Source organism: Cinclus cinclus, chromosome 15, assembly GCF_963662255.1.
Source record: "Cinclus cinclus chromosome 15, bCinCin1.1, whole genome shotgun sequence".
NCBI classification, from domain to species: domain Eukaryota; kingdom Metazoa; phylum Chordata; class Aves; order Passeriformes; family Cinclidae; genus Cinclus; species Cinclus cinclus.
In genome coordinates this window covers 11229202-11253065 of record NC_085060.1, presented here as the reverse complement: position 1 = coordinate 11253065, position 23864 = coordinate 11229202, and the positions used below count along the sequence as shown (strand labels likewise).

Below are 23864 nucleotides of genomic sequence, written 5' to 3'. Positions count from 1 at the left end.
ATAGACTTATTGCATTTGCTTAAAACACCCTCTCATGTTATTCCTTAGGCCTGCAATTCTGTGCCTCTTATCATCCACACGTTTTAAATATATTTATTTATTTTTTCTTTTAAAAATAACCTGTCATAAATAGATTAGGCACTTGTAAACAGTCTCTTCTATCATATGGTATGCCTGGAATGTGGTTGTATCTAATTTAAAATGTAAGTATGAAAAGCAGAGAATTTGCCTCCTTTCTTACTTGTGTTAGTGCAGAGTTTAGGGGCTGTAAGGGATTCCCTTGTAGTAGGTGCTGTTCATAGGGCCCAAGAATAGCAGAATTCTGCACAATATACAGCTTGCAGGAACTGGCTGAGAATAATAATATAAACAACACTATTCCCCCCTCTCAGGCAGAGTTATAGAGATTTTCTGAAATGCTAGACGTTCTGATCAGAGCTATTTTGCAAGTGGAAAACTGTTACACCAAGGGCTGCCAAGCTGTACATTTCAGTCCAGCGTGGAGAACACAGTACAAGGCAGAGCATAGCAGTGCTGGCACTGATACAGCCACAGGAGCACTGAGGCCTCACCTTTTGATTTTATTTCAAATTCCCTGTTTTCTGAAGTTTCATTGTATTTGCGAAACAATTTACAGAGAGGAGGAAGCATGTACAAGACTGAGAACGCACATGTGGTATTAGGTGAAATAAAGACTTGAAAGAGAAACGTCTTGAAAGACGAAAAATACATGGTGCCTGATCAAATGGGAGTATTTTAACCCTTATATCTCAATCAGCAACTGAACGGAACACAGAACAACTTGAGGAAACTTAATGGAGACGAGCGACATGTAGGAAAACGGGCACACGCATTAGGGGTAACACTCAGAATACGACATCCATTGTTTGTCCTAAGCGCTTGTATCAGAAGGACATTTTAGATGCGTCGCAGTAAGTTTCACACAAATCCCCTTTTAACCGCTTATTTATTCAAATGATTTACCGCTCCCACCATTTCTACGAGCACACATCTCCCACCTCGGCCGTACCCGGCGCTGGCGGCGCCCAACGCACACGCGCAGGACACCGCGCCCCGCGACTGCAAAGCACGTGCGCGCACAGCACGGCACAGCGCGGCTTCAACGTGTGCGGCACGGCACGGCACGGCACGGCACGGCACACCGCGGCTCTAACGCGTGCCCAGCACAGTAAATCCCGGCTCCAAAGCGCGCACACGGCGCCCCGCGCCTCCCCCGGGACTTGAGCGCGCGCGCGCCCCGCCCCGCCCCACGGTTGTAACGCACACGCGCGGTCGTGGCACCGCCCCGCAGCCCCTCGCGCAGGCGCAGTCCGCACCGCCGCCTCCCGCACGGCGCGGCCGCGTCCCGCGGTTTCTCGCGGCCCGTCTGTCCCCTCTGACCCGGCGCCGCCGCTGCTCCATCCGGGCCCTTGGCGCTAGACAGGGAAGATGGCGGCGCTGCTCCCGGCTGAGTGGATAAAGAACTGGGAGAAAGGCGGCAAGAGCGAGTTGTGAGTGCGGGGCCTCGTCGTGAGGAGAGATGGGGCGCTGCGGCCTGCTGGAGGGAGGCGGGGGCGCCCGGGCCTCCCTGGCCCGGAGAGGCTCGGGGGCGGTGGAGAGGACGTCGGTCGGGGCTGCGTCTTTGCTGCCGGGCGGAGGGCCGAAACCGTGGTCGGGAGGAGGACCTGGGCCGCCTTCCCGTCCGGTTCGGCCGGGTCCTGCCGCCCTTCGCCGACGCTCGGCCGCCGTAGCTAGGCCCAGCTTTCCCGGCGCCCCGAGCGCCCCCTTCCAGCCTCTGGGCCAGATTTGTCGGGGGTCGGGCTCATCTTTAGCCGCCCCCCGTGGTAATACGGACCCTGAAGCGTTTCTGTGTCCCTGGCTCTACATTACTGGCTTTTCTGGCAGAGGCCTCAGTCCCCGTTCCCACCTAAAAAGGGTGGGAACCTTTTTATCGGTGGGAAAACCGATTCCGAGGATACTGGCCCCGTATGCTTTGACTCAGGCAAAATATGATCAGGTAGTCATGCTTGTTCTATCATACAAAATAACCTTTGTGCACGGAGGGGTCCGGTTGCAACCTCTCAAATTAATCCAGCTGTGCTAGGAGCTTTCCATTCTTGGCCTGTGTCAGTTTTATGCCGTCTTAATACGGCAGGTTCACTAAATGTTGTGTTTCAGGAGTACAGCTCTTCAGGGGGTGATTCACCAGTTTGGTAATTTTATGTTACTCTGTTAGTTTAAACAGGGGTGTCCTCTGCACTAAGTATATGTTTTTTATGTGCTCTTAATTTAATTCTTTCATGTGCTTTTGCTTTTTGTTGTAAGTAAAAAATCCTGCAGGTTTAAATATGGATGTTGAAGGAATTACTTAGAGAAATCCTTTTTGGTATTTACTCACTGTATTATTTTCTTTTGTTCATGTTTTCTGTACGGTTGTGCAGGTTTGGCAATAAATCTTCCTTGTGCATGAAGGAAACAGCAGTGGGTTGGAGGTTAGAGAATGTAGAGAATCCCTGCACAAAACACTGTTCTTTCCAGAGCCACCATTTTGTAGTGAAGGGGGCCCCCTTTACAGCCATGTAATTTTTGGTTTGGATTATGCTGGAACCATTATCGTGTTAATATGCAAACTGAACATGTTGAGAGGTTATGTTGAGTTTGCAAGAGGACAGACATTTCACAGCTGATGATGTAACGGCAATTGTACTGTTCTCACTGGATCCTCAGCACTCTGAGCTTTGTAAGAGGCAACTTACCTCAGCTTTTGACCATGGTAAAACCTTTTAGGATTCTTCTCTCCCTCAGAGCAATATTTCTTAAACATGATGGGGAGAAAGTGTTCATCTGCTGTGGGACCAACAAATAAAATAGTTAGCTAGATTCCTAGATTTGTGGTACTCGCTCTTTATTTGGAATACTGCTTAAATGATGTTCCAGGCACGATAAAGAGCAGTTTTCAGATGAGGCCATATGTTTTAGAAGAAATGTAATTGTGTCGGGATAGCAGTTGTTATGTTTTGCAATGGTAGCTTTATAAATCTGAGGAATATGCATGAACTTCTTTCCTGGAATCTAAAGTATAAACCTGTAGACAATATTTAGAGAGCTTTTTGGGAAGCCAACTTTATTGGAAGAGTTTTCAGTGTGTAACTTTTTGTTTCTTTTTCCAAAACTTCCTATCTCCTGATTTACTAGAGGAAAACGGAGGTAGGATGTTATCTTTTCAGAATGAAACACATGAAATGTTTTTAAACATGAAAGTAAAAAGGGAATAAATGCAATAAAACTACTTATTTTTATTGAATTATTTATCTAGTACCAGTATGCCTAAGAATAAAAATTAGGTGTAGCGTAAGTTCACTCTTGGTCTTTGCGGTTCAAAGTGGGGACAAATCATTATAATAATGTTAGAAAAGTGGGAAGGGGAAGGATGCTGCAGAAGGACAAAACTGACATTACTAACAAATAGAAGAATTACAGAAATTTAGTAGGCTTTTTGTAGGCATTTTAAGGGGATAAAAAACCCTTCATAATTAGTAGAAAAGATTAGTTGTTATGGAAAAAATATTAACTTGCTGGAGCATGAAATGGCTTACATGATCTGGCTAGATCAGTTGAGATAGTATTTTGGCAGTTAGTAGTTACCTAAATGAAAACACATTTCTGTGTTTTAGGGGAGTATGAAACTATATTGAGAGAAGCGAACGGTTTGTTTTCATTTGGCATTTCAGCTTCTACTGGGATTAATAATGGATGCTTAAGATAATTTATCTATTTTTTTCAATGCTGTGATATTTTTGATTAGGTGATCAACTTGTCATGATTCAACAGTACTATCCAGAAATCAGAAAGTAAGGATTTTGTGTGTCTTCGAGTGTCATAATGTTAATTAGTAATGCAGTGGTGACCATTTGCTTCCAAGACATTGTTCAGAGACATTGGTCAAAACTTTACAAGCTTTGAATTTAATTAATCAAGCTACTGATGTGTAATAGTATCTAATAAAAATACATAAAATGGTAGTTTCAAGTGTATGTACCTGCCAAAACTGAATTGGTCAAGCTGTGGTCATCTTACATGTTGCTTTTTTGTTCGGATCATTCTCTAAGTACAGTTTACTAAATAATGTTAATTTATTTGCTACTGCCAGATACTGGTGTGCAGATGAAGTTGCAGTCTGAGGGTGTCTACTTATGCTGCTCAGTCTGGACTCCTTGTAGACCTACCTCATGTGTACTGTCTTTGTAGGAAAATTGTGTTTTCCACAACAAGATGCTGGTCTATAACTGCAGCCTACATGGATGTTTATAACACTCACAGTAACTGGCACCTTACCTTGTTTTGTGAGAGATTCAACACATCAAGGAGCCTTTAGCGTGGATGGAGGGCTTTATTAAAGTACCTGCCTGGCAGTTTATGCAATGTGTTAAGTCTCAAGATAAACTGAAGAAGCTTAACATTCTGCAAATGTGAAATTCTGAGACTCGGTCTTTTAGGCGCTTCCACCTTGTTTGTTACTTTAACTCAACACTGTAGCATTGTTCATGCAAGTGAAGGGCTGAGAGTCAGCAAGGGAGAGTTTGGTTGGAGTTGTGTGCCTTCCTAACTGTAAAATGCAATTGATAGTACTTCATCTCAACTAAAGAACTACCTGGATCAGTTGAATTATACATATACATAAATGCTAGCAGGATCCTGCACTTTGTAATAATTACTGCTTTAATACATGTGTGGGAGTGAAATGGAGGTTATAGGACGTGGTGTATCAGCTGGGAGGCCTCAGTTCCGGTGCTGCCTCTGCCATGCAAGCTTGTTCACACCACTTCAGAATTTGTGCTTTAAGCAAATCTATCTCATCATAGTCCAGAAGAAATTTAATTTTGAAACTGTGGTTTTCAAAAGTGATTCTGTGTGGGTTTTTTAAAAATATTTTTTCTTTCCAGGTTATCCTATTTTTTAAATTGTATTCTATACACATTACACAGTTTTCCTTTCAGATGAAGAGATGTAGGTTTTAGCAGAGCAAGGAAATTCACCATCCTAAGCTTGCAGCAATGAGCTACCAGGTCAGAGTAATAAGTCAAATGAGCATGTGCCAGATCGGGTCTTGTGAAGGTCCAGCTGTTTTGATTTTAAGTTCGTTCACTTAGCTGTAACTAGGTGAACTAATCTCTCAGCTGCTTGTTACTGGAAAGGAGGGCTTCTGCCTTGTCTTCAGTCACCAGGTGCCTCAGCAGTCTCCTGGTAAGTGCCTCAACTTGCAGAGGTGGCCGAAGACTTGGGTTTTGACCAGTTTTCTGCCAGGTTTGTCAGTTGGACTGATGTAACTGCTGGGAGAGCTAAAACTGCGGCTGAGAAAGGAGGAAGTGTTTGTGAATGTGTCCCATTTCTGCAGCAACAAGCTGTTAAATCAGTGCAGCTGTACTGCCTTGCAGCACCTACAGGAAAGGTGTTCTTCCTTTGAGAGAATGCCTCTAGAAAATAATAGAATAATAAATATTTTTGCCTTTTTTTTCTCTAATTTAATAATTCACGGGGTTATAATTGCAAATATTAAGCATTTTGTTTTGCAGATCAATCTTAGAGTTTTTTACTATATTGATCAAACAGATTCACATCCTAAAGTAATGTGATTTTGTTAGTACTATTTAGATACTGCTGGACGGGGAATGGGAAAGGGTTCAAACTGATTTTTGTTTTAAGATTAAGAAGAACTTAACTCATCAATCGAAGGAGACAGGGTTTGTTGCTCTTGTAACCTGCTTGAGGATACTATCTTAAGACAGGGGCCAAAGTGTGTATCTCAGATAATTTTTCTGGAATCTGATGCTTCACTTTACTGTTCTTTGTATGCAGAACTTAGAAATTAGTACTTATAGGGTACCTTCTTTATTAGGAGCAATTAAAATTGAAGAAAATTGATTTTTATTTTACTGATCCACTCTTTGGGGACAGCTGGGGGAAAAATCTAGTCTTTAAAAAAAGGTTTACTTACTATTAATGAAAAATCAAACACCTATTCCCCTGTTTTGCTGTAGCTATTCTGGTTATTTCCAAATATATTGCATTTTCTTTAATGGTATTTAGGACATCTTAGCCATACCTTTGAGTTTGCTGAAGTTCTGTGTTTCTGCTGATTGTTTTGTGTGAAATTCCCTAGTTTCCAGTTGTCTAAAGGGTGTGTATACCTTATATTTGCTAATTATAATCCTTCGATTGCTGAAACAGCTGTTTAGTCCTGCTAGAGAAGTTGTAATCTATGTAGGATTCAAATAGTATGAGTAATGGATTGCTACAGAACTATTTTTACTGTTATTTTTTCATTATAAACCTCTAATAATTGTACATATCTGTCTTCTTTGAGACAGCTTGAAATGGCTCCCACAGCAAACTGTAGTCATGCCATTTTATGTAGGAATGAGACATAACTATGATACCCTCCTCAGTTTCTGCATATGGAAGATACTTGGAAAAATATGTGAACTTCTGGTTGAAAATGTGCAAATGTAGCAAAAGTTCTTAAAATATTCCCTGGTGTCTGTTACAATAAATTACTACCCTTTTTAAGTACTGTCACTTTTAAATATGAAACTACTTTTGAAACGCCATGCTGGGGTGTGGGGTGACAGTAGTGGTAGAGAAAAGGGAAGATCCTTGCATCTTGGAAACATGTCCATTTGTAAGCTGTCAGGGTAGTGAAGAAGCCTTCTCTTTAAGCATTTTTTTCTAACACAGAGAACTATTATTTTTTCTCATGTAACAGTATTTAGAGTGCTTTTTGCATATGGCTGTTCGGTTGAGGGAACCCTGGGAGCAGCCAGTGACAATGCAACATGACAGGTTTTTGCTTTCTAGAGTGGATTTTTTTAGGGACTAGAATAGAGAAAAATTTTGTCTTACTCTTGGTAAAACATTGCATGAGGAAATCATGCACATAATGTAATGTTAAAAGTTACTTACGTGGAGGAGTTTGGAAACTACCATAGTCATGGTAATTCTATGAGAAGCATTTCCTCATTGGGTAATGACAGTGGGTTATTAATGACAGCTAGGACTTCCATGCTTCCACATTGCCTCATGTTCTTACTTTTCTCAAGGAGGCATAATGTTAGGAAGAATATTTACATGTATATGAGATCTGTTGGAAATCTTGTGTTTCTTTGCTCTGCAGGTCCTTTGAATTAGGGTTAACTTTGGAAAAATTGCCATCATCTATATAAACTGCCCAAATCTAAAGGAGTTTTAGCCAGACCATCAACCAAAAAAGAAACCCTAAACATGTATGCTAATATCTAATGATTTTTAAAAAATCTGTTTTATTTTAGTGTGCATCTATGTCGTGCTCTCAGTGAAAACAAAAACCATGATGTGGGTTTCAGAGGTAAGTTGTGTGGTTTGTTTGTTGGTTTTAGTTGAATGAAAAGTAAGCCTGGAAACAGTTCATTATTGTACCTTTGCTTGTATGTGCTTGGAATATTCATGTGTGGTGACCATTAGTATGTGCTGAAGGTGAATACTGCAAATACAAACATCCACTGCAAGGATTGTTTTCAGACATCCAGGGATTTCTTTGTAGTGGGTTGTGGCAGCATCATGCAGTATTTGATCTTTGCTGTAGAAGATGGAATTCCATTTTGCAAACTCAACATACAACTACATTTTATTTTAAAAGTTAAAGATAAGGGCCCTAATGTGTGCAAGTGTGAAATTGTCCTATATTTTAAAACAATATCTATTGTTTAACACAATATCAAGTATCTATTAAAACAATAAGTTGTTTTAATTCACCCACAGTTTTCTGTGGTGAACACATTATTGACTACATGATTTAAGGCATTAAGATCTCTATAACTTGTTATTGAATCTAGTTTATTGACCAAACCATGAGGTGAAAGTGCAGGGTGAAAGCATGAGGTTTTTTTATTTTTCATATGGTAAAAGCACAAAACTTTTATGTATTATTTAAGAACCTTACAGGTTTCTCACAGCTGTTTTTGCAACCACCATGTTTACATTGCAAGGTTTTTTTTCAAGTGGAATACCTGTTTAGTGCTTCAGCTTATTACAAGCATTTATAAGGTTGCATTCTTGAGTTATAGGAGACTTTCTTATAAAATGAAATTAAAAATAATCCTTATTGAGCATTTTTTCTCCAATTAAATCTTAATTTCTTCTAGAGAAGTGGGTTTTGAAAGCATATCTGTGATGACATGACTAGGAAAGTACTGTAATGTTTTCTGTGTATGTATAATATGATATTTATGTGAATTAGAAGGTGTCTTTGTTAAGCCAACTATCAAGACTAAAGTTGCTATATGCAGGATGGTAATTTCCCATTTTACTGTTATTCCATCAGCTCTCCAGAAAAAGTTCAACATTGCTCACTTTATGCTTGTGTGAAATCTTAGATATTGATGATCAATTTTAATCTATGAGTGGTAACAAAGTAATTCCTTTTATTGGTAAGGGAAGCACATCCCCTTTACTTGTCTGTTGTCTGGAGTCTGCACTATTACTGTAAACAGTGCTTTAATGTTAGACAGAGGATTAGCTAATATGTTCCTTAGTCATGTCTTGTCTTTCAACAGATATTCAGCAGGCTTTGTATGAGCTTGCTTACCACGTTGTAAGAGGAAACTTAAAGCATGATCAAGCTTCTAATGTTCTTGGTGATGTCATAGTAAGTATACATTTATAATAATTGCATACTTAGTAAAATCTTTCTTATGAGAGCCCAGATGAAATCTAAGCAGGAGAATATTCAAGAGATTTTTCTTTGACGTGTCAAAAAAGTAATTTCTGTCAAATTCTTATTTTGTGTACACTTGATATATATGTAAACTGGCAGGGTTTCATTTTTTCTGTCACTTTTCATGGTGAGGAATAGATGTTTCAGCATAAATTAAAATTAATTTATTTTTAAGGACACATGAAAACTGAAGTTGTTATTAAGTTGTTAATAAATGCTACAAATAAATGTCACTTGCTCATGCTGCACATCAGTGATGCCACCTACTGGTTTTTGCAGCAGTGTAACAATGTGACATTTTACTGTTGCAATGTCCAAGTTCTGTGATGGCCCTTGAAATAATGCATTAGACTTATTTTTTGTTTGAAAAAGGTTTTTCTCAAAATGCTTTGAATAAGTAGAGAAAATAAGGAAAAGAGTAATTTCCTCTAAACTTCCAAGCTTACCAAATGTTGCTGTTTATTAAAAAAGCAAACTAGGAAAAATGCATTAAAAATCTTCTAGAAATGATTTCTTATTTTTGGTAAGTTGCTGTTCTGACATGTATGGAACATTAGGAAAAATGCTTTTATGCAATATTTTTGAAATAAAATTGCAATAACCTAGTGTAAGCTTTTTAAGTTTTTTGAACTTGAGCACTGGTGTTGAGGGAAGGCAAGGCTGTAGGGCACCTTGCTTTTGGGGTGGCATGTGAAGTGTTGGATCTTTGGTTGCTGTAGGAAATCGAAATCTGCTTGGTGTCTGAGAAACTGCAGGTCACTTTGTGGGCTCCTGCTCCTCACACAGGGCTGAAGAGATGGAGTGACTAACCAGGGGCTTTTGTCCCTGGTCACAAAATACACTAAAATTACCTTTCAGGGTTACGGGGTTTCACTACATACCAATAATTAGTGTAGCACTTACATTAGATATTAGCCAGTAATTAAGCATCTTCATTATCAATATGAATTATTGATAATATAAATAATATACATTACTAATTCATTTATGATGAAGCATTGTTTTGTATAATGCAAGAATTTTCATCAAATGGAGTCTTGTTTCTTGTTAGGAATTCCGAGAAGACATGCCATCTATCCTAGCTGATGTATTCTGCATATTAGGTAAGTTGGGTTCCCTTCCTTTTAGCACTGCAACAGATTTAGAGAAATTCATGTTTTGTGTATCTGCTTGTTGACTTCTTCAGGAAATTTCATTAAATCTGTAAAGCATGATTTCTCTTTACAAAGCATGTGTTGATTCTTCCTCATTGTATCTATACTTCACTTGTTAATGTCTTTTCATTCTGCTTTGTTCTGTTATAGTTTCCAGAAGTTTGCCTATTAAAGGCAGTGGAAGTGATCTGCCAAGAATAGTTAAAGGAGCTAGCTTGTAAGAATGTTGGATGTTAGCTAATGGAATCAGTGACTTAGTGATGTTATCATTCTTAAATATTTTAAATAAAAGTTGACTTACTGGTAGGTAGATCCTTTCTCCTCAGAATATGTTTTGTAAATATTTTTGTCTGTACAGTCACTGTTAGTGAAATTGAGCTTATGCTGATTGTCCAGAAATCTAAAGGCAAATGGTATCGAGTCACTATCTGCCAGCTGAGCAGGCTTTAAAGATGTGCACGTCTTATTCTGGTGATAACTTCTGGATTTTTATGTTGTAATATTGATCCAAAGGTGTTGCTTTCATGTCTTCCAGCTCTAACTGCCTGCAGTTTGTCTTGTTCCATGTCTGTGTTTTTCAACAAATTTCAGAAAATTCTTTTGCTGGTCTACTCATCACAGATCCTGTGTGTTCTGTGTATTGAAGGAGTGGGGCATCTTCTGTGCTCTGCCTGTGAAGAGAGGCACCTCATTAAGTTTGCATGTGCAGCCTTGGTCTTACACATCTGAATGATACTTTTTATCATTTATTATTGACTTGACTTTATTCATACTGTTTCATTCTGTGTACTTGTATCATCATTTTATCATAACTAGTTTTCATAATGCAGTATTACTCTGATGTCCTTTTCTTTTAAAATCTGCATTAGAAGACTTGAATTAGCTGCTTCTTGAACTACTTGATTAACTGAAACTAGTGTATCTGTCTGCCTTTTTCTATTTATTTTTCTTTTGCCCGTCCTTTAAATTAGTATGTAGCCAAATGCCATGCTTTCACTAGTAGCAGGGAATAGTATGGCTAATGAGCTAGTTTTCAAACTTTGGGACAAAGGACATGTGATAATTTCTTGCTTGTTTCCTCTAACCCTTTTTTTTACTCTAATCAATATTTGCTACTATCAGGATTTTTTCCCGGTTGTTTGTGTTTCAGTGTATGACAATTTTGATTTGTCCACTCATCCATAGACCCTGGAAAACTTTTTACTGCAGCTTGTTCTTTGGCTGAGAGTCTTGACTGCTAAGGTCCACACGGATCTGGCTGGTCTGTTGCCTCCACTTCTACCCTGCTACATCCCTGGTTTTCAGTGTCTTTAGGGTCTTCTTTCTCACATTTTGGTTGCTGATTGTTTCTCTGTGGGTCTGATTTTAATATGGGGATGTGTGGTGGATTTTTTGTTTGATTGTTTATTGTAATGTCTGCCTTGCATTCTTTTATGGAGTTTTCTACTCCTTTTGCAGCTCCTCACTTCTTGTAATGATGTGCTTTTTTAAAACTGCTTTAGAAGGTTTGCTTCCCTGGCCAGTGTTCCATAGCTTGTCTTCCCACAGGAGCGAATTGCTTTCAGTAGTAGACAATGCAGAAGAAATTAATGGTAATACAGAACCATAGCTGGTAAAAGACTGCAGGCAGACAGTAATGGTAGTTCTCTGAGGCCAGAGGGAAAAAGATTAGAACATTACCTTAAGGCCAGGATCATGCAGTTCTCTTCAGTGGTTCATAGTTCTGTTTTTGTGCTTATTATTGATATATAATGCTTGCTATGAGTGTTACTGCAGTGAAGAGAATGGCAAGAAAAAATATTGCAGCATTCCTCTGGTTTCTGTTTTACCGTTTCATGAGACTTGTCAGTTTGTGGGAATTGTCATCAAAACATTATGTGAACCCCACTGGGGATGAGTGGGTGGGAAGTGGCAAGAAGCTGCCATGTTATCAATAAGTTTATTTGCCTTGTGTTATCATTAGCATTTATCAGAATAGTTACTAAAAGAAGAAACTCTCAAAAATTTCACAAGTAAAAATTGTTTTTTCCCCCCATCTTCTTTTGTAGATATTGAAACAAGTTGTTTAGAAGAAAAAAATAAGAGGGATCATTTTACACAACTGGTATTGGCCTGTTTGGTAAGTTACACCTGGGAAGACTTTTGGCAAAATTGCATGTCAAAATTTAACAAGAAAAATAAGAGTGTTAAAGCTTGTTGGGGTTTTTTTTGTTTGTTTGTTTTTGTTTTGTTTTGGTTTTTTTTCTTCCAGAAAAGACACAGAGTGTTTTCCAAATGCACAAATAATTTACAATTTTGTCTCCATAGTGTTGCCGTAGAAGAATATAGTACAGTTCCCCCTTGAGTTCTTTAAAGAGTTTTGAGAGAATAAGTTTTTCCACCTGCAAGTTCGCCAGAAATTTTGCTTCTGAAGTACACTTTGGGTTGCATTTCTTTATGTAACCTTGTGTTTAGAAGTAGCATTCCTAAATGCATGGAATAAGCTCAATTTGTGGGAAAGTTCAGCGTATGAAAATAAGACTTTAAAAAATAAAAAAAAAAGCTTTATAAATATGCAGTTCTTGGTAGTAATGGCCCTGGATACTATGCTATGTGTACTTGGTAACCAGCAATTAGATTCTAGGGCTTGTTTCTTCAAGGTGCTCTTGTATATATAATCTACCACTGTAAAATTCCAGTTTTAGATAGTAGTGGGTCAGTTTTGTCTTCGTTTTTTGTTTAAAGCAAAATGCGAACTTTTTTCTGCTGTAGTCAGAATGCACATGTAGCATAAACTAATACTTGTGTGGTTTCTAGGTCTTTGTAATTGACAAATTTGGTGTGTGTTTTGTGGTGTTTTTTAGTATCTTGTATCTGACACTGTCCTAAAGGAGCGTTTAGATCCAGAGACACTGGAGTCATTGGGACTCATCAAGCAGTCTCAACAGTTCAATCAAAAGTCTGTTAAAATAAAGACAAAACTATTGTAAGTTTTGGGGCATGGGTTGTTTGGAGAGTGGGTGGGGAGGGGCAGTGCTTTCTACCTACTCAGTTTTCTTTGGGAAATACGTTTTGTTGCACATTTACTTTGGCATTGACTAAATAATTTTGTTAGCCCTTAGTTTTCAAACTCTTGAGAAGTATAAAATCTTTCTATTGTTAGCTATGGCTTTTGCTACAGTGATTCCATATAGACAGATCAATTTTTATTTGTGATATGTGAATTTACAAAGTGTAACAAAATTAATTATTCCTCTTGTGTCAGTTAAGAATAGGTTTTGTTTTCCTAACTAGGCAAGCAAAGTTATATTAGTTTGGGCATCATTGGTTATGTTTTCTTGGTATATGTTTGGTTTCTGATATTTCAGTGTCAAAGAATATCACTTTAAACAAGAATAGGTTCTTAAGCATGGACTGCCACAGAGCAGTTCTCCAGAGCAGTGTGTAGAACAAGCTTTCCTGTTAAGTGTAAGTCTAATTTGAGTTGTCTGCATTTGAAATAAGAGCTGAATTTGTTTGGAGAGTGCTTGCTACCTTATGGGTATTCATATGCTACATTTAATAGTTTTTGCAACAGCTCACATAACTAACAATTTCTTAAAAATGTGTTCAAAAATTAGCATTTTGTATAACAAATTGCTAAGAGCATAAATAAGCTTCACTGGATGCATGTTACACAACAGTATTTAATTTCTCTTTATTCACAGTTACAAGCAACAGAAGTTTAATTTGCTGAGAGAGGAGAATGAAGGTTATGCAAAGCTTATTGCAGAATTGGGTCAAGACCTATCTGGAAATATCACTAGTGATTTAATCCTTGAAAATATCAAATCTTTAATAGGTAAGGAATTTATTGAAAGAATGTTGGTTTTCCTATATGATCTTAGGACTACAGAAAGTAGATCATCTTGGATAGAATTATGGTGTCTTGAAATTCCTGTTTCTGTGGAAAAATTAATTTAGCAAATGCTGTGTAGGTAGAGTTAACTTAAATGCTGAATTTATGGTATAGCCTCAGCTATGCATGCTGTGATTTTAACATCTTTTGAAGATGTGCTTGTCAGGCAGATTGAAGGATAACAAAGTAATGCTTTTTGCTATTGAATGTGTCAGTTCAATGCATGAACATTCTTTTATTCTTGAAGATATTGAGTGAGTGATTCCATGTGAAGAGAAATGAGAAGTAGTAAATGTTCTTCCTTTATCTTGTTATTTTAGTGATTTTTCCATATTTCTAAGTTGAGTCATGATGAGAATTTCACAGTCAAAGTGGAAAATGTTGAAAACAGGAAATACCTGTAATTACCCTTGTTTTACACTTTCTTTTTGAATAAAGAATTTTGTACAATATATTGTTGTTTGCAGTAGTGCCAGTGCAGTAATGGGCAAAAGGCTGTGCTGCCATTTTGTAAAAATAAAATAATTTTCCATTTGTCAAAATGTTTTGCCTGAATGTCAAATGCCTGTAACAATAATACTTATTTTGGGAGAGATCAAGAGAATAGAGTAATTTTGCTACTTACTACAGTGAAAAAATGCACTAATTTTGAGGAATTTTGTGATAAAACAATTTTTCTTTCTAGAATTTTAGGAATTGCAAAAAGGCTTCCTACAATATGTCAATTCTTTTAAAGTACTGACTTGCAGTAGGTTCTGGTGTAATTGAAGTGGCTTGTGGGAAAGAAAGACTCATGCAGTTATTTATCTGCATAGTGGATGTGCCTGGATGAAACATGTCATGGCACAATGAGGAGAACAGTTTAGATGTGGATTTTTTGGATAAAAGTAATATTTCTGCCTCAAGTATGTCTCCTGGAGTTTTGGTGGAAAAGTTTGTATAGTAAAATGCAGGTATGATATCAGCACTAACTTACCTATCTGTATCTTCACTCTTTTGCTCTCCTTCAAATAAAGAAACTTCCTTCTTCTTTTGGTCGTAATGTTGAATTGACAGGGCAGTACCACCAGGAGGATCAGGATGTAGCTCAAGCCAGAACAGTTTTTAGGGGTAAAATAATGACTAGTTGACTGATTTATGTGTCTGAATGAATATGTGTGGCAGCATAAGGGAAGAAGCAGCAGCCCCTGTCTTTTGATGGCCCTGTGGTGTTGGCAAGGTCAGATTAAATGCTTCCTTTAAGATGTTGATTTCTACTTTTGCTGTAATCTGGATTGGAAGTCCTGTTTAGTATTTTTGCATAGTTCAATATTCAGCAAATCAAAAGGATTGGTGCTGTGCTTACAGATGATCCAGATTATTTTGCTATTGATAAATCAGATTCAAGTTTAACTGAAAAGAATTAATTTTAAAAGTTAATGCATTTGTGTTTTTGAAACAGAATGAAGATGAAAATTTGCAAGGTTAAACTTTTCTGCTTTGTCCTCTCCATTAGGATGTTTCAATCTTGATCCTAACAGAGTTTTGGATATCATCCTAGAAGTCTATGAGTGCAGGCCTGAGTATGATGATTTCTTTGTACCACTGATAGAGTCTTACATGTACATGTGTGAACCTCAGACTCTATGCCATATCCTTGGGTTCAAATTCAAATTTTATCAGGTAATGTATTTCCATTCTTAATTTTTGGGTTTTGTGGTTGATGGTTGAGCTGCATTCAGTAATAATAGATTTTCTGCAGATGGTGTGTTGTTTTGTTGTGGGTTTTTGTTTGTTTGTTTGTGGCTTTTTTTGTTTTTTCAGATATAAATTAGTTTTTAACTTGTAAAATTCTGGTATTAAAAGCAATAATTTCATTATTTGAGTGGGAGTCTCTTACCATATTTTACAGGAGAGTGCTTAAAGTTCTCTTAAAAGAGCTGAGAACAATCTTGATACCTTCCACTTGAACTTGTAGAATTATTATGTAAGGACTGGCATGAACAAAGACTGTACATTGTAAACAAGACTTATCCCCAGGAGTGAGGAGCGTGTTTGCAGGGGAGTCATGGTTGATACTTGATAATGTAATCAAAGGGGCTTTTTTTTTCATGTATAGTTAGGAATTGCATACAAGTACCATAAGGTGTGAAGGTAAAGTTTTTGTTTCTGAAAATACTGAATGTGTATTGCAGTTAAATCTAGTGACTTGGAAGTAATAGCAGTTAAATAACATGGTAACAAGGAGAACTGTGGGTTAATAAATTTCATCTGAGCAGGAATTGAGTGGTTCCTGTTTTATAACCTTCTGCTGTGGTCTGATTGCTTTTTTCTTAAATTTCCAATGCTGTCCATTTTAGGATCCAAGTGGTGAGACCCCTTCCTCCTTATACAGAGTTGCTGCTGTCCTTTTGCAACATAATCTCATAGATTTGGAAGATCTTTATGTTCATGTAAGTGACAGTACTACTCTGCTAGATGCCGAAGCTTAAGGACATTTTAAAAAAAGAAAATCAGATACTTTACCCTATTTCTAAATTTTCAGATTCATGATAGTCTGTGTAATACTAATACCTGCAGGTGTACAATATGTAGTGTATTGTACAATATGTACAATCATCTTTTTCTAGATTGATTTTAAATGAACAGATGTTTCGTTGCTTATAAATAAAAAATTTGGTAAGCTTTAAATGGTGTTTCTTTAAAATAAAGGTGCAATCAAGGTGTGTGGCTAAGTAGGTTGCCTGGTTTTTCTTGGTGATTAAATTTTTCTTCCCTTTAGATGAGCAATATTTTGAATATTCACTTGGATTAAAGGTGCTGAGTTATGTTAATGTTACCATGGAGTATGTGTGTAATTGTCACCATAAAGCTACAGCTGAATGGTAAATTGGAGGGCAAGGGGGGGCTCAGACAACAAATGGTTGTGAAGAAGTAGAGTGGCATTATTTCTCATGAGTCCTTGATTTCAGAATGGTCTGCTATTAGTGTAATTCCCTGTTTGGGATGATGGCAGCAAGGAAAAGAAACTGATTCTCTGAAAGACTGTCAGATCAGTGACCAGAAAGGACAAAGTTCTCCAAGCTCAGGTGATCCACAGTAGCAGCTGGTCACTTCAATTTTCAGATACAATGTTCTGTTTTTTCAGCTTCTACCAGGGGATAATGCCATCATTGAGGAACACAAGCGAGAGATAGTGGAAGCTAAACAAATTGTCAGAAAACTTACAATGGTCGTCTTATCATCTGAAAAGACTGAGGAAAAGGAGAAAGAAAAGGAAAAAGAGGAGGAGAAAACTGAAAAGGTGTGACTGAGTAGCTTTCTTTTCAGTAAAATTATTTTAATCACATTAAACAAAACAATTGTTGTAAAAACATACTTATACTTACTCGAAAAACAGTTACATGCTTCTTGGATGGCTTGTATTTTCCAGTGTGCATAAATGCATGGTTTGGGGTTTGTTCTGGATTTCTGTACATGAAATACTCTTAGTTCAATGGGTAATTGATTTCTTCTGTCCTTTTTGCTGTATTGGCTCCACTAATTATGCCCCAACATTTATACACTTCACAGCCTTTAACAACTGCCCTTCTAGAGTTCATGATAGTATAATCGTAGTTGCATGAAAATAAGGACATGTTCTCTCCATCAAAAATCGGTACATAAAGAATTGCCAGACTTAGAAATGTTGGTATAATTATCCTGCATTATAGAAAAAGCTTATAACTGAAGATCTTTGGTTGTAACTGCTCACTGTGCTTTTCTTTAAGCCTGTATTTCCATACGTGTACATTTATACGCTTCATTTAAGCTCCCACTATGTCAGATTCATGGTGCCCTGGGTCTAATTTGATTTAGTGTGTCCAAGCCTTATTTTAGAAACTAAATTTTTGGATCTCTTAGAGGACATTCTGTTGTCATCTTCATTTGAGTGCTTAAGTACTTCTTAAACACCTTATTAAAAAAATAAGAAAAATAATGCTTGATATATGCATTTTTAAGTTGCATGCTGGAGAGGGGGGAGGGATCCATCAGTCCTGATGGTTTCTTTTTTTGAAATTCTGTATCCTGCTGTACTCCTAATCAGTCTGGTTTGTCTACCTATTCCTACTTCTACTCCACCTTGATTCTGTTAGTCTCTGACCTTCCTTCCCACTTTCATTTTCCTTTCCTAGCCTGAAAAATCTAATTCTATTTTCTTCCATCAGGCAGGCACCTGATACAGTCACTACCCTCTGGCTCTCAACTGCAGCCACAGCTGCTGCTTAAATGGATTCTTTTCACTTACATTCCATTTCTGATCTCCCTCCCTTTTGTTCACATCACTTCGCTTTGGCCCATCTTCTCTGCTGTCAGATGGGGCTGCCCCGAATTTTCTGAAGTGTGCTTGTCACTCTGTTCTGATGGAAAAATAAACTCTTGAACATGGGGAGTGTATGCATTGCAAGTAATGTCAAAGGAATTAAAACAGCTTTCATGGCTAAGATTTAGAATTAAGAACTAGGGAATTTTAAGCTCTAGCAGAAACTGCAGCATTTTTCTGAAGGATAAAAATCTGAGCCTGTGTGATGGGAAGAGCTGTACTTTACAGAAACAAATCTCTGTAACTACACACACCATTATGCAGTACGTGCTGTGTCTTGAAAAGCTTGTTTCTTTGTTAAAAATATTTTTGTATGTGCTTAGCTGTGCACTTCATAGCATTTAGGGGAGTAACTACATGTGAAAACTGTTGTTAAGCCTAAGTTTAGGCACATTGTATCCAGCATGTCATTTTAATGTACTGTTTTTAATACAGTATCATGGAATAAAATGTCTGCAGAAGGAAAGCAATGTTTAAAAATTATCGACTTGACTTCTCTTTTAAATCCACAAAGTGCTTATTTTGTGTGGTTAAAATTCATTATTATCTCATGGCTCTAATATGAGTAATTTAGTCTTGACAAATGTGCTACATACTTTTGCCTTTTTAGATGTGTTTGCCATAACTGTATGATAGGGCATCCAGACAGGTCAGAGTGTGGGTAGCAGGAATGTGTTTGACAATTCCAGACTGAACCCTCTGTGCCAGACTTGGCTTTTGGAGAGCTCATGTCAGACCTTGCTTACCCAAAAGTAAAAGCAGCATGTGAGCTCCATAAGTTCAGCATGAATAGACACCTTACTTGGTTTTGCTGTGAAGCTTTCCTCTGCATGTTACCACATGCTATGCTGTTTTCTGTTTTCAAAACAATCAGAAAAATATCTGCCAGTGTAAAAGTTTTAAAAGGAAAAAAAAACCCACTAAAACCACACAAACTGTAGAACCACAGGAGTGTCTTTTTGTAATTAATTATTGTTCTTGTCAGTCGTCCTTCTCTGCTTGTGTGATTTAAAGAAATTTATATTTTGCTCTAAAATAATAAAATTTCGTCCTAGACTTGTAATCTTCCTTCCCTGGGTGTAAACATCATCTTAGGCTTGTAGTTACTTACAGCTAGTTTTCCTTACTGTTAGTCACTTCAGAATAGACTTTTGCCACGGGGGCCAGGAAAAACAAATTTATAACAGTAAAATATATCAATACCATATCCCTTAAAAACTGCTTCAAGGCATGACCTTAATTGTAGAGTCCTGTTTTCTCTTGTGCCTGTATTGCAAAGGGAATCTTTGGAAAACTTTGCATAGCCTTGCACTTAATTCTAGAGTCTCCTGGAACAGATGCAAATGTGAAACTTACCGTACAGGCACACTAGGACAGAGGAAGAGTTTGAGTGTGGCTTAGCTTTTTTTTCTTTTCTAATCTGCTTTTGCAAGAGAAGTTTGTGCTTTTAAACCCAGAAAAACGCAGAGCATAAATAATTCTTAAAAGCTAGCATTGTGCTTAAAATGTCTGTAAGGAAATAAGCCACAATAGCTTATGACAGTTTGAAAAATAACTGTGTTCAGACAACTTTATACATTTCTGGGGTTTTTTTAAGCTTTCATCCAGATGTTAAATTCTACATGGACTAGTTTATAATTTCTTTTGAGGTTTGCTGATTGTCTGAATGTCTAGCTAAGTTTTATTTTGCATATGTTTTTATTACATGGTTGATATACAAGGCTTGTTTTTTTCTAGCTGTGGATTGAAGTTGCTTAAGGAGATTAAGGAGACTTCATGAACACACTTTTTCTTTATTATCTTTCAGCCTCCTGATAATCAAAAACTTGGCTTACTGGAAGCCTTGTTAAAAATTGGTGACTGGCACCATGCACAAAGTATTATGGATCAGATGCCTCCATTTTACTCCACTTCACACAAGCCGATTGCGATCGCGCTTTGCCAGCTTGTCCACGTGACAATTGAGCCTCTGTACCGCAGGTAAAGTGACAGCCACAGTTCTGCTGCTCCACACGGGGAAAAACAATTTCTTTACAGCGTGAATTCACTGATAAGCCTAGTTATAGATACACTTCTAAAATTTTCACTTCTATTTCATGTGAAATGCTGCATATTTTATTTTTCAGAGTTGGCGTACCTAAGGGAGCTAAAGGATCACCAATTTCCTCTTTGCCAAACAAGAGAGCACCAAAACAAGCAGAGAGCTTTGAGGAATTGAGAAAGGAAGTGTTCAACATGCTTTGTTATCTTGGTCCTCATCTGTCCCATGATCCTATTTTATTTGCAAAAGTAGTGCGCCTTGGAAAAGCATTTATGAAAGAGGTTGGTATGACACAACAGCTTGTCAAAACGTGAAAAGTACCAGTTACTCTGATATTAAAAAATGCGTGTCTTGCTAATTGTGTGACTTTCAAATGCTGAAGCAAAAGGAAATTTTGACTAAGGGCAAGCTTGGAGAATCTTATTTTAATTTTGATCTGTTTTATAATCTGTAAGCATCTTTAGGAGCAACTTAAGGCATTTCAGGTTTATAACCACAGATATTTAGTGATATCTAATTTCCTGTTATGGTATTCATATTTTAAAGTATCATCTCTGTGTGTATAATTAAAAAACCCAACGTGGTTTTATGGTACTGACTGCCTGGAACCTTATACATTATTGCAGCTACAATGTTGTCAACCAGGATTGATAATCTAATACACGTGCAGCACAAATAATTTCAGCTTTCTGTTCCAGCTGTTCGGTTACTTGGGAAGCAGGGATGTTGCATCCTTTTGCTTCATGTTTTTTCCCCCTGTTCTGCCTAGTTAAAATGCTGCTGGTCTTGATCTTGTGTCAGTGACAAGTCTTTAGATGCTGGTAAGGATGAGTTCAGTGTGGAAATTGCTTCAAGTTGCCAACTTGAGAAATTAACTGATCTCTTGAGATGTGTTGCTGTCTTTTGACCGTATCTTTACCATGTATCTATTGAAAGATTGGCCGTATGATCTACCTATTTTAAAAGGCTGGAGGTTGAATTTATATCCTGAACTTGCTTAACATGTGCTTGGTAGTTCAGATTGAGGCTAAGGTTTTCTTTTGCTGCTTTTCTGGCAATTTGCTATTTAACTAGCAGTTTTGGGATTGTTCTCAAGTCAACAATAAGGGTTTATTTTTTTTTTTTTAAACAGCAGCACAGAGAAACTTTGAAATAAATTATTTTTAAATTGCTGTCATTATCAATGAACGGCCAGTCCACTTCCCCAAAACTTACAAATCATGGGTTTTGTTACCCAGCATTTTATTTTGACTTATGACAGACAATTGGAGAGGTTGATTGATCTAAGTGGTACTGGAGGGGAAGTTTTCAGTTTTATAACTTTTTTTTCTTAAAAGTATTTTTATTTCAACTGCAACTGACAAATATTGGAATGCTCATAATTTATATACCACCTAAGGGTAGGCTTTCATGTCCAACTGTATCTGATTATGCAGATCTAAGAACACAGATAATTCTTGGGATCGAAGATCTTTTTGTTAAAAATACCAGATTTTGTCAAAAGAATTTATTCATGTTAGGTTCCAAGATGCAGTGGTAGGGTGAGAGACCTACAATTTTGGGATCCATGTAGTCTTTGTAATAAAATCATGAAAACTTCAACTATTGCCCGACTTCCAGAATGGTAAGATTTCCCAGTGGTAAATATGGTGAATACTCTGACTTTATAGCATGCTCATTTCTTGCTGGCCAGTGAGAAGACTGATATCACTTCAGTGATAGCTGTTTTGCACTGACAGTGCAGTTAAGTTGGAAATTATAATTTTGAGGGACTAATGCATTTTCTTGCTGTCAGCAGACTGTTACGACTGCTTTGTAATTGAAGTATTGAAGGCTTGTGAGAAAGCCCTATTTCTGAGGATATGTACACTGGAATGGAGATTACATGGTTCTAGGAATCTCTTGTGCAGGTTTACTGTAAATATATAAGAGTTTAATGTGTTTCTGACAAGAATGAGCAACATTTTAGCTATTTGCTCTAGGTTGGAACTGTGAAGAAATTCGTCAGTGACAGAGTGGCTAAGGTAACATAGGGAAAGTTATTTTTAATGCATTGTTGCCATCAGCATGTTCTAGTTGTGAAACTCCATTTAACACACAATAGAAGTACTTGTAACTGAAGGTAATTTGACTCTAAGTTAACCCATACAGTAGTTTAAAAGTTAGATTACTAACATTGCACTGCAGCTTTCATGCTAAAGTGTACCTTTAAAATAATTGATCACTTACTGTTGTGATAGCTTAATGTGCTTTTCATGGTGGGTGGAGCAAGCAGAGAGTAATTTAATAACAAAAACTAAGAGCTTAAGAGGGTGTACTGTGAGAGAAAGACGGGAAATAATCTATGGCTGTTGGTAACTGTGTTGGAAATACTCAGATCTTTTTAGGCAGAAGGTGAATGCTTAGGCATTGTTTTTCCTCTCCAGTAAGAAAATTCAATATTTCATATGTAACAGCAAGTTTCCTTGTAGTTTTAGCTTTTATTTATTTTTTGGACAAAATAGTACAAAGCCCCTCTATATGCAAGGACTGCGTTTCATCCATGCATTTGAATTTGTGTTTAAAAATACTTCAGTGCTGACAGATGTGGCAATTAAACATTTAAGAGATGCTTGGCCCTTCAGGTTTATGCTTTTGCTGAGATTGCCCTGTGCTGAAACTGTAACTGTTACAGTAATTGTGCTACACTTAATATGATTGTCTTTGTTATAGTTTCAGTCTGATGGAAGCAAGCAGGAAGATAAAGAGAAAATGGTGAGTTTATTTTGGAGGAAGGTGTTTGTATGCAAGATTGTAATGGTGACCAAATGTGCATTTTGCTTCTTATTTGCTGGGAATCAGCTGGAAATCTCCAGCTATTTATTATATAAATATACTTCGTGGTAGGGAAAAGCATAGAGAAAAGACAGATTGGAAGTAAGGGAGGTGTTTATTGGTACAATGATGTTTTTATTAATTGCTCAATTTATTTACTTCAGAGTTTTCTAATTTATTATCAAGATTGCTCATAATAAAATCCAAGTATCCAGTAGAAAACTAACTTCTAAAAAAGAGTTTATAAAAACTATTTATGGTGGAAGTTACTTCTGGGTCCTATTTAGATTTTTGTTCTGGAAGTCTTAATCTTGTGGTGTACTTGTTTGGGTTTTTTTTTTTTTTTTAAATCAAATTTTCAGTTTATGCATTGCATGTATAACTCTGCTTCTGAGGCACTTCCTGATAGTTACCTTGGGGCTTTGTCTTTATCCCAGGAGACACTGTTCAGCTGTTTGTTGAGTATTACTGATCAAGTCTTGCTTCCATCTCTTTCCTTGATGGACTGCAATGCATGCATGTCTGAGGAATTATGGGGAATGTTCAAAACCTTTCCATACCAGTACCGGTGAGTAGAATGATTTGTTTCCATCCTTTGGAAATGGCTGTTGAATTGTCAGTTCTGAAATCCTTTTCCTGTATAACTTTTCCAGGTACCGTCTCTATGGACAATGGAAGAATGAAACATACAATAGTCACCCACTTCTTGTGAAAGTTAAAGCTCAAACCATAGACCGAGCCAAATACATTATGAAGTAAGTAGTCTATTCCCATAAATAATTATGAACTGTAGTGAAGTGTATTGCATATCACCAGCTGGAGGAAAAAAGCTTGACAAATACATTCCCTGTCTAATGACATAGTAATTTTCCAAATAGTCTTTGTTC

At 37.3% G+C, this 23864-nt stretch overlaps 1 protein-coding gene across 6 annotated transcripts in view; it reads left to right on the top strand.

Moving 5' to 3' along the window:
* Window positions 1-1369: 1369 nt before the first annotated feature.
* THOC2 (THO complex subunit 2) overlaps window positions 1370-23864 on the top strand; it is a 47866-nt gene continuing 25371 nt past the window's right edge. For 5 of the 6 annotated variants that reach the window (XR_009933657.1, XR_009933658.1, XR_009933659.1 and 2 more), the window contains exons 1-15: window positions 1370-1511; window positions 7326-7381; window positions 8589-8680; window positions 9801-9852; window positions 11952-12022; window positions 12747-12868; window positions 13590-13723; window positions 15276-15442; window positions 16120-16212; window positions 16908-17063; window positions 19930-20102; window positions 20249-20444; window positions 22876-22917; window positions 23415-23545; window positions 23631-23732. Coding sequence is in view for 3 of the 6 variants with exons in the window: in XM_062502999.1 (XP_062358983.1) it covers window positions 1450-1511; window positions 7326-7381; window positions 8589-8680; window positions 9801-9852; window positions 11952-12022; window positions 12747-12868; window positions 13590-13723; window positions 15276-15442; window positions 16120-16212; window positions 16908-17063; window positions 19930-20102; window positions 20249-20444; window positions 22876-22917; window positions 23415-23545; window positions 23631-23732 (1649 nt within the window). In the remaining 3 variants the exon portion in view is untranslated. Of the gene's footprint in view, window positions 1512-1983; window positions 2018-7325; window positions 7382-8588; window positions 8681-9800; window positions 9853-11951; window positions 12023-12746; window positions 12869-13589; window positions 13724-15275; window positions 15443-16119; window positions 16213-16907; window positions 17064-19929; window positions 20103-20248; window positions 20445-22875; window positions 22918-23414; window positions 23546-23630; window positions 23733-23864 lie in introns of those variants that run through there. The other variant, XM_062503000.1, reaches the window with a different exon arrangement.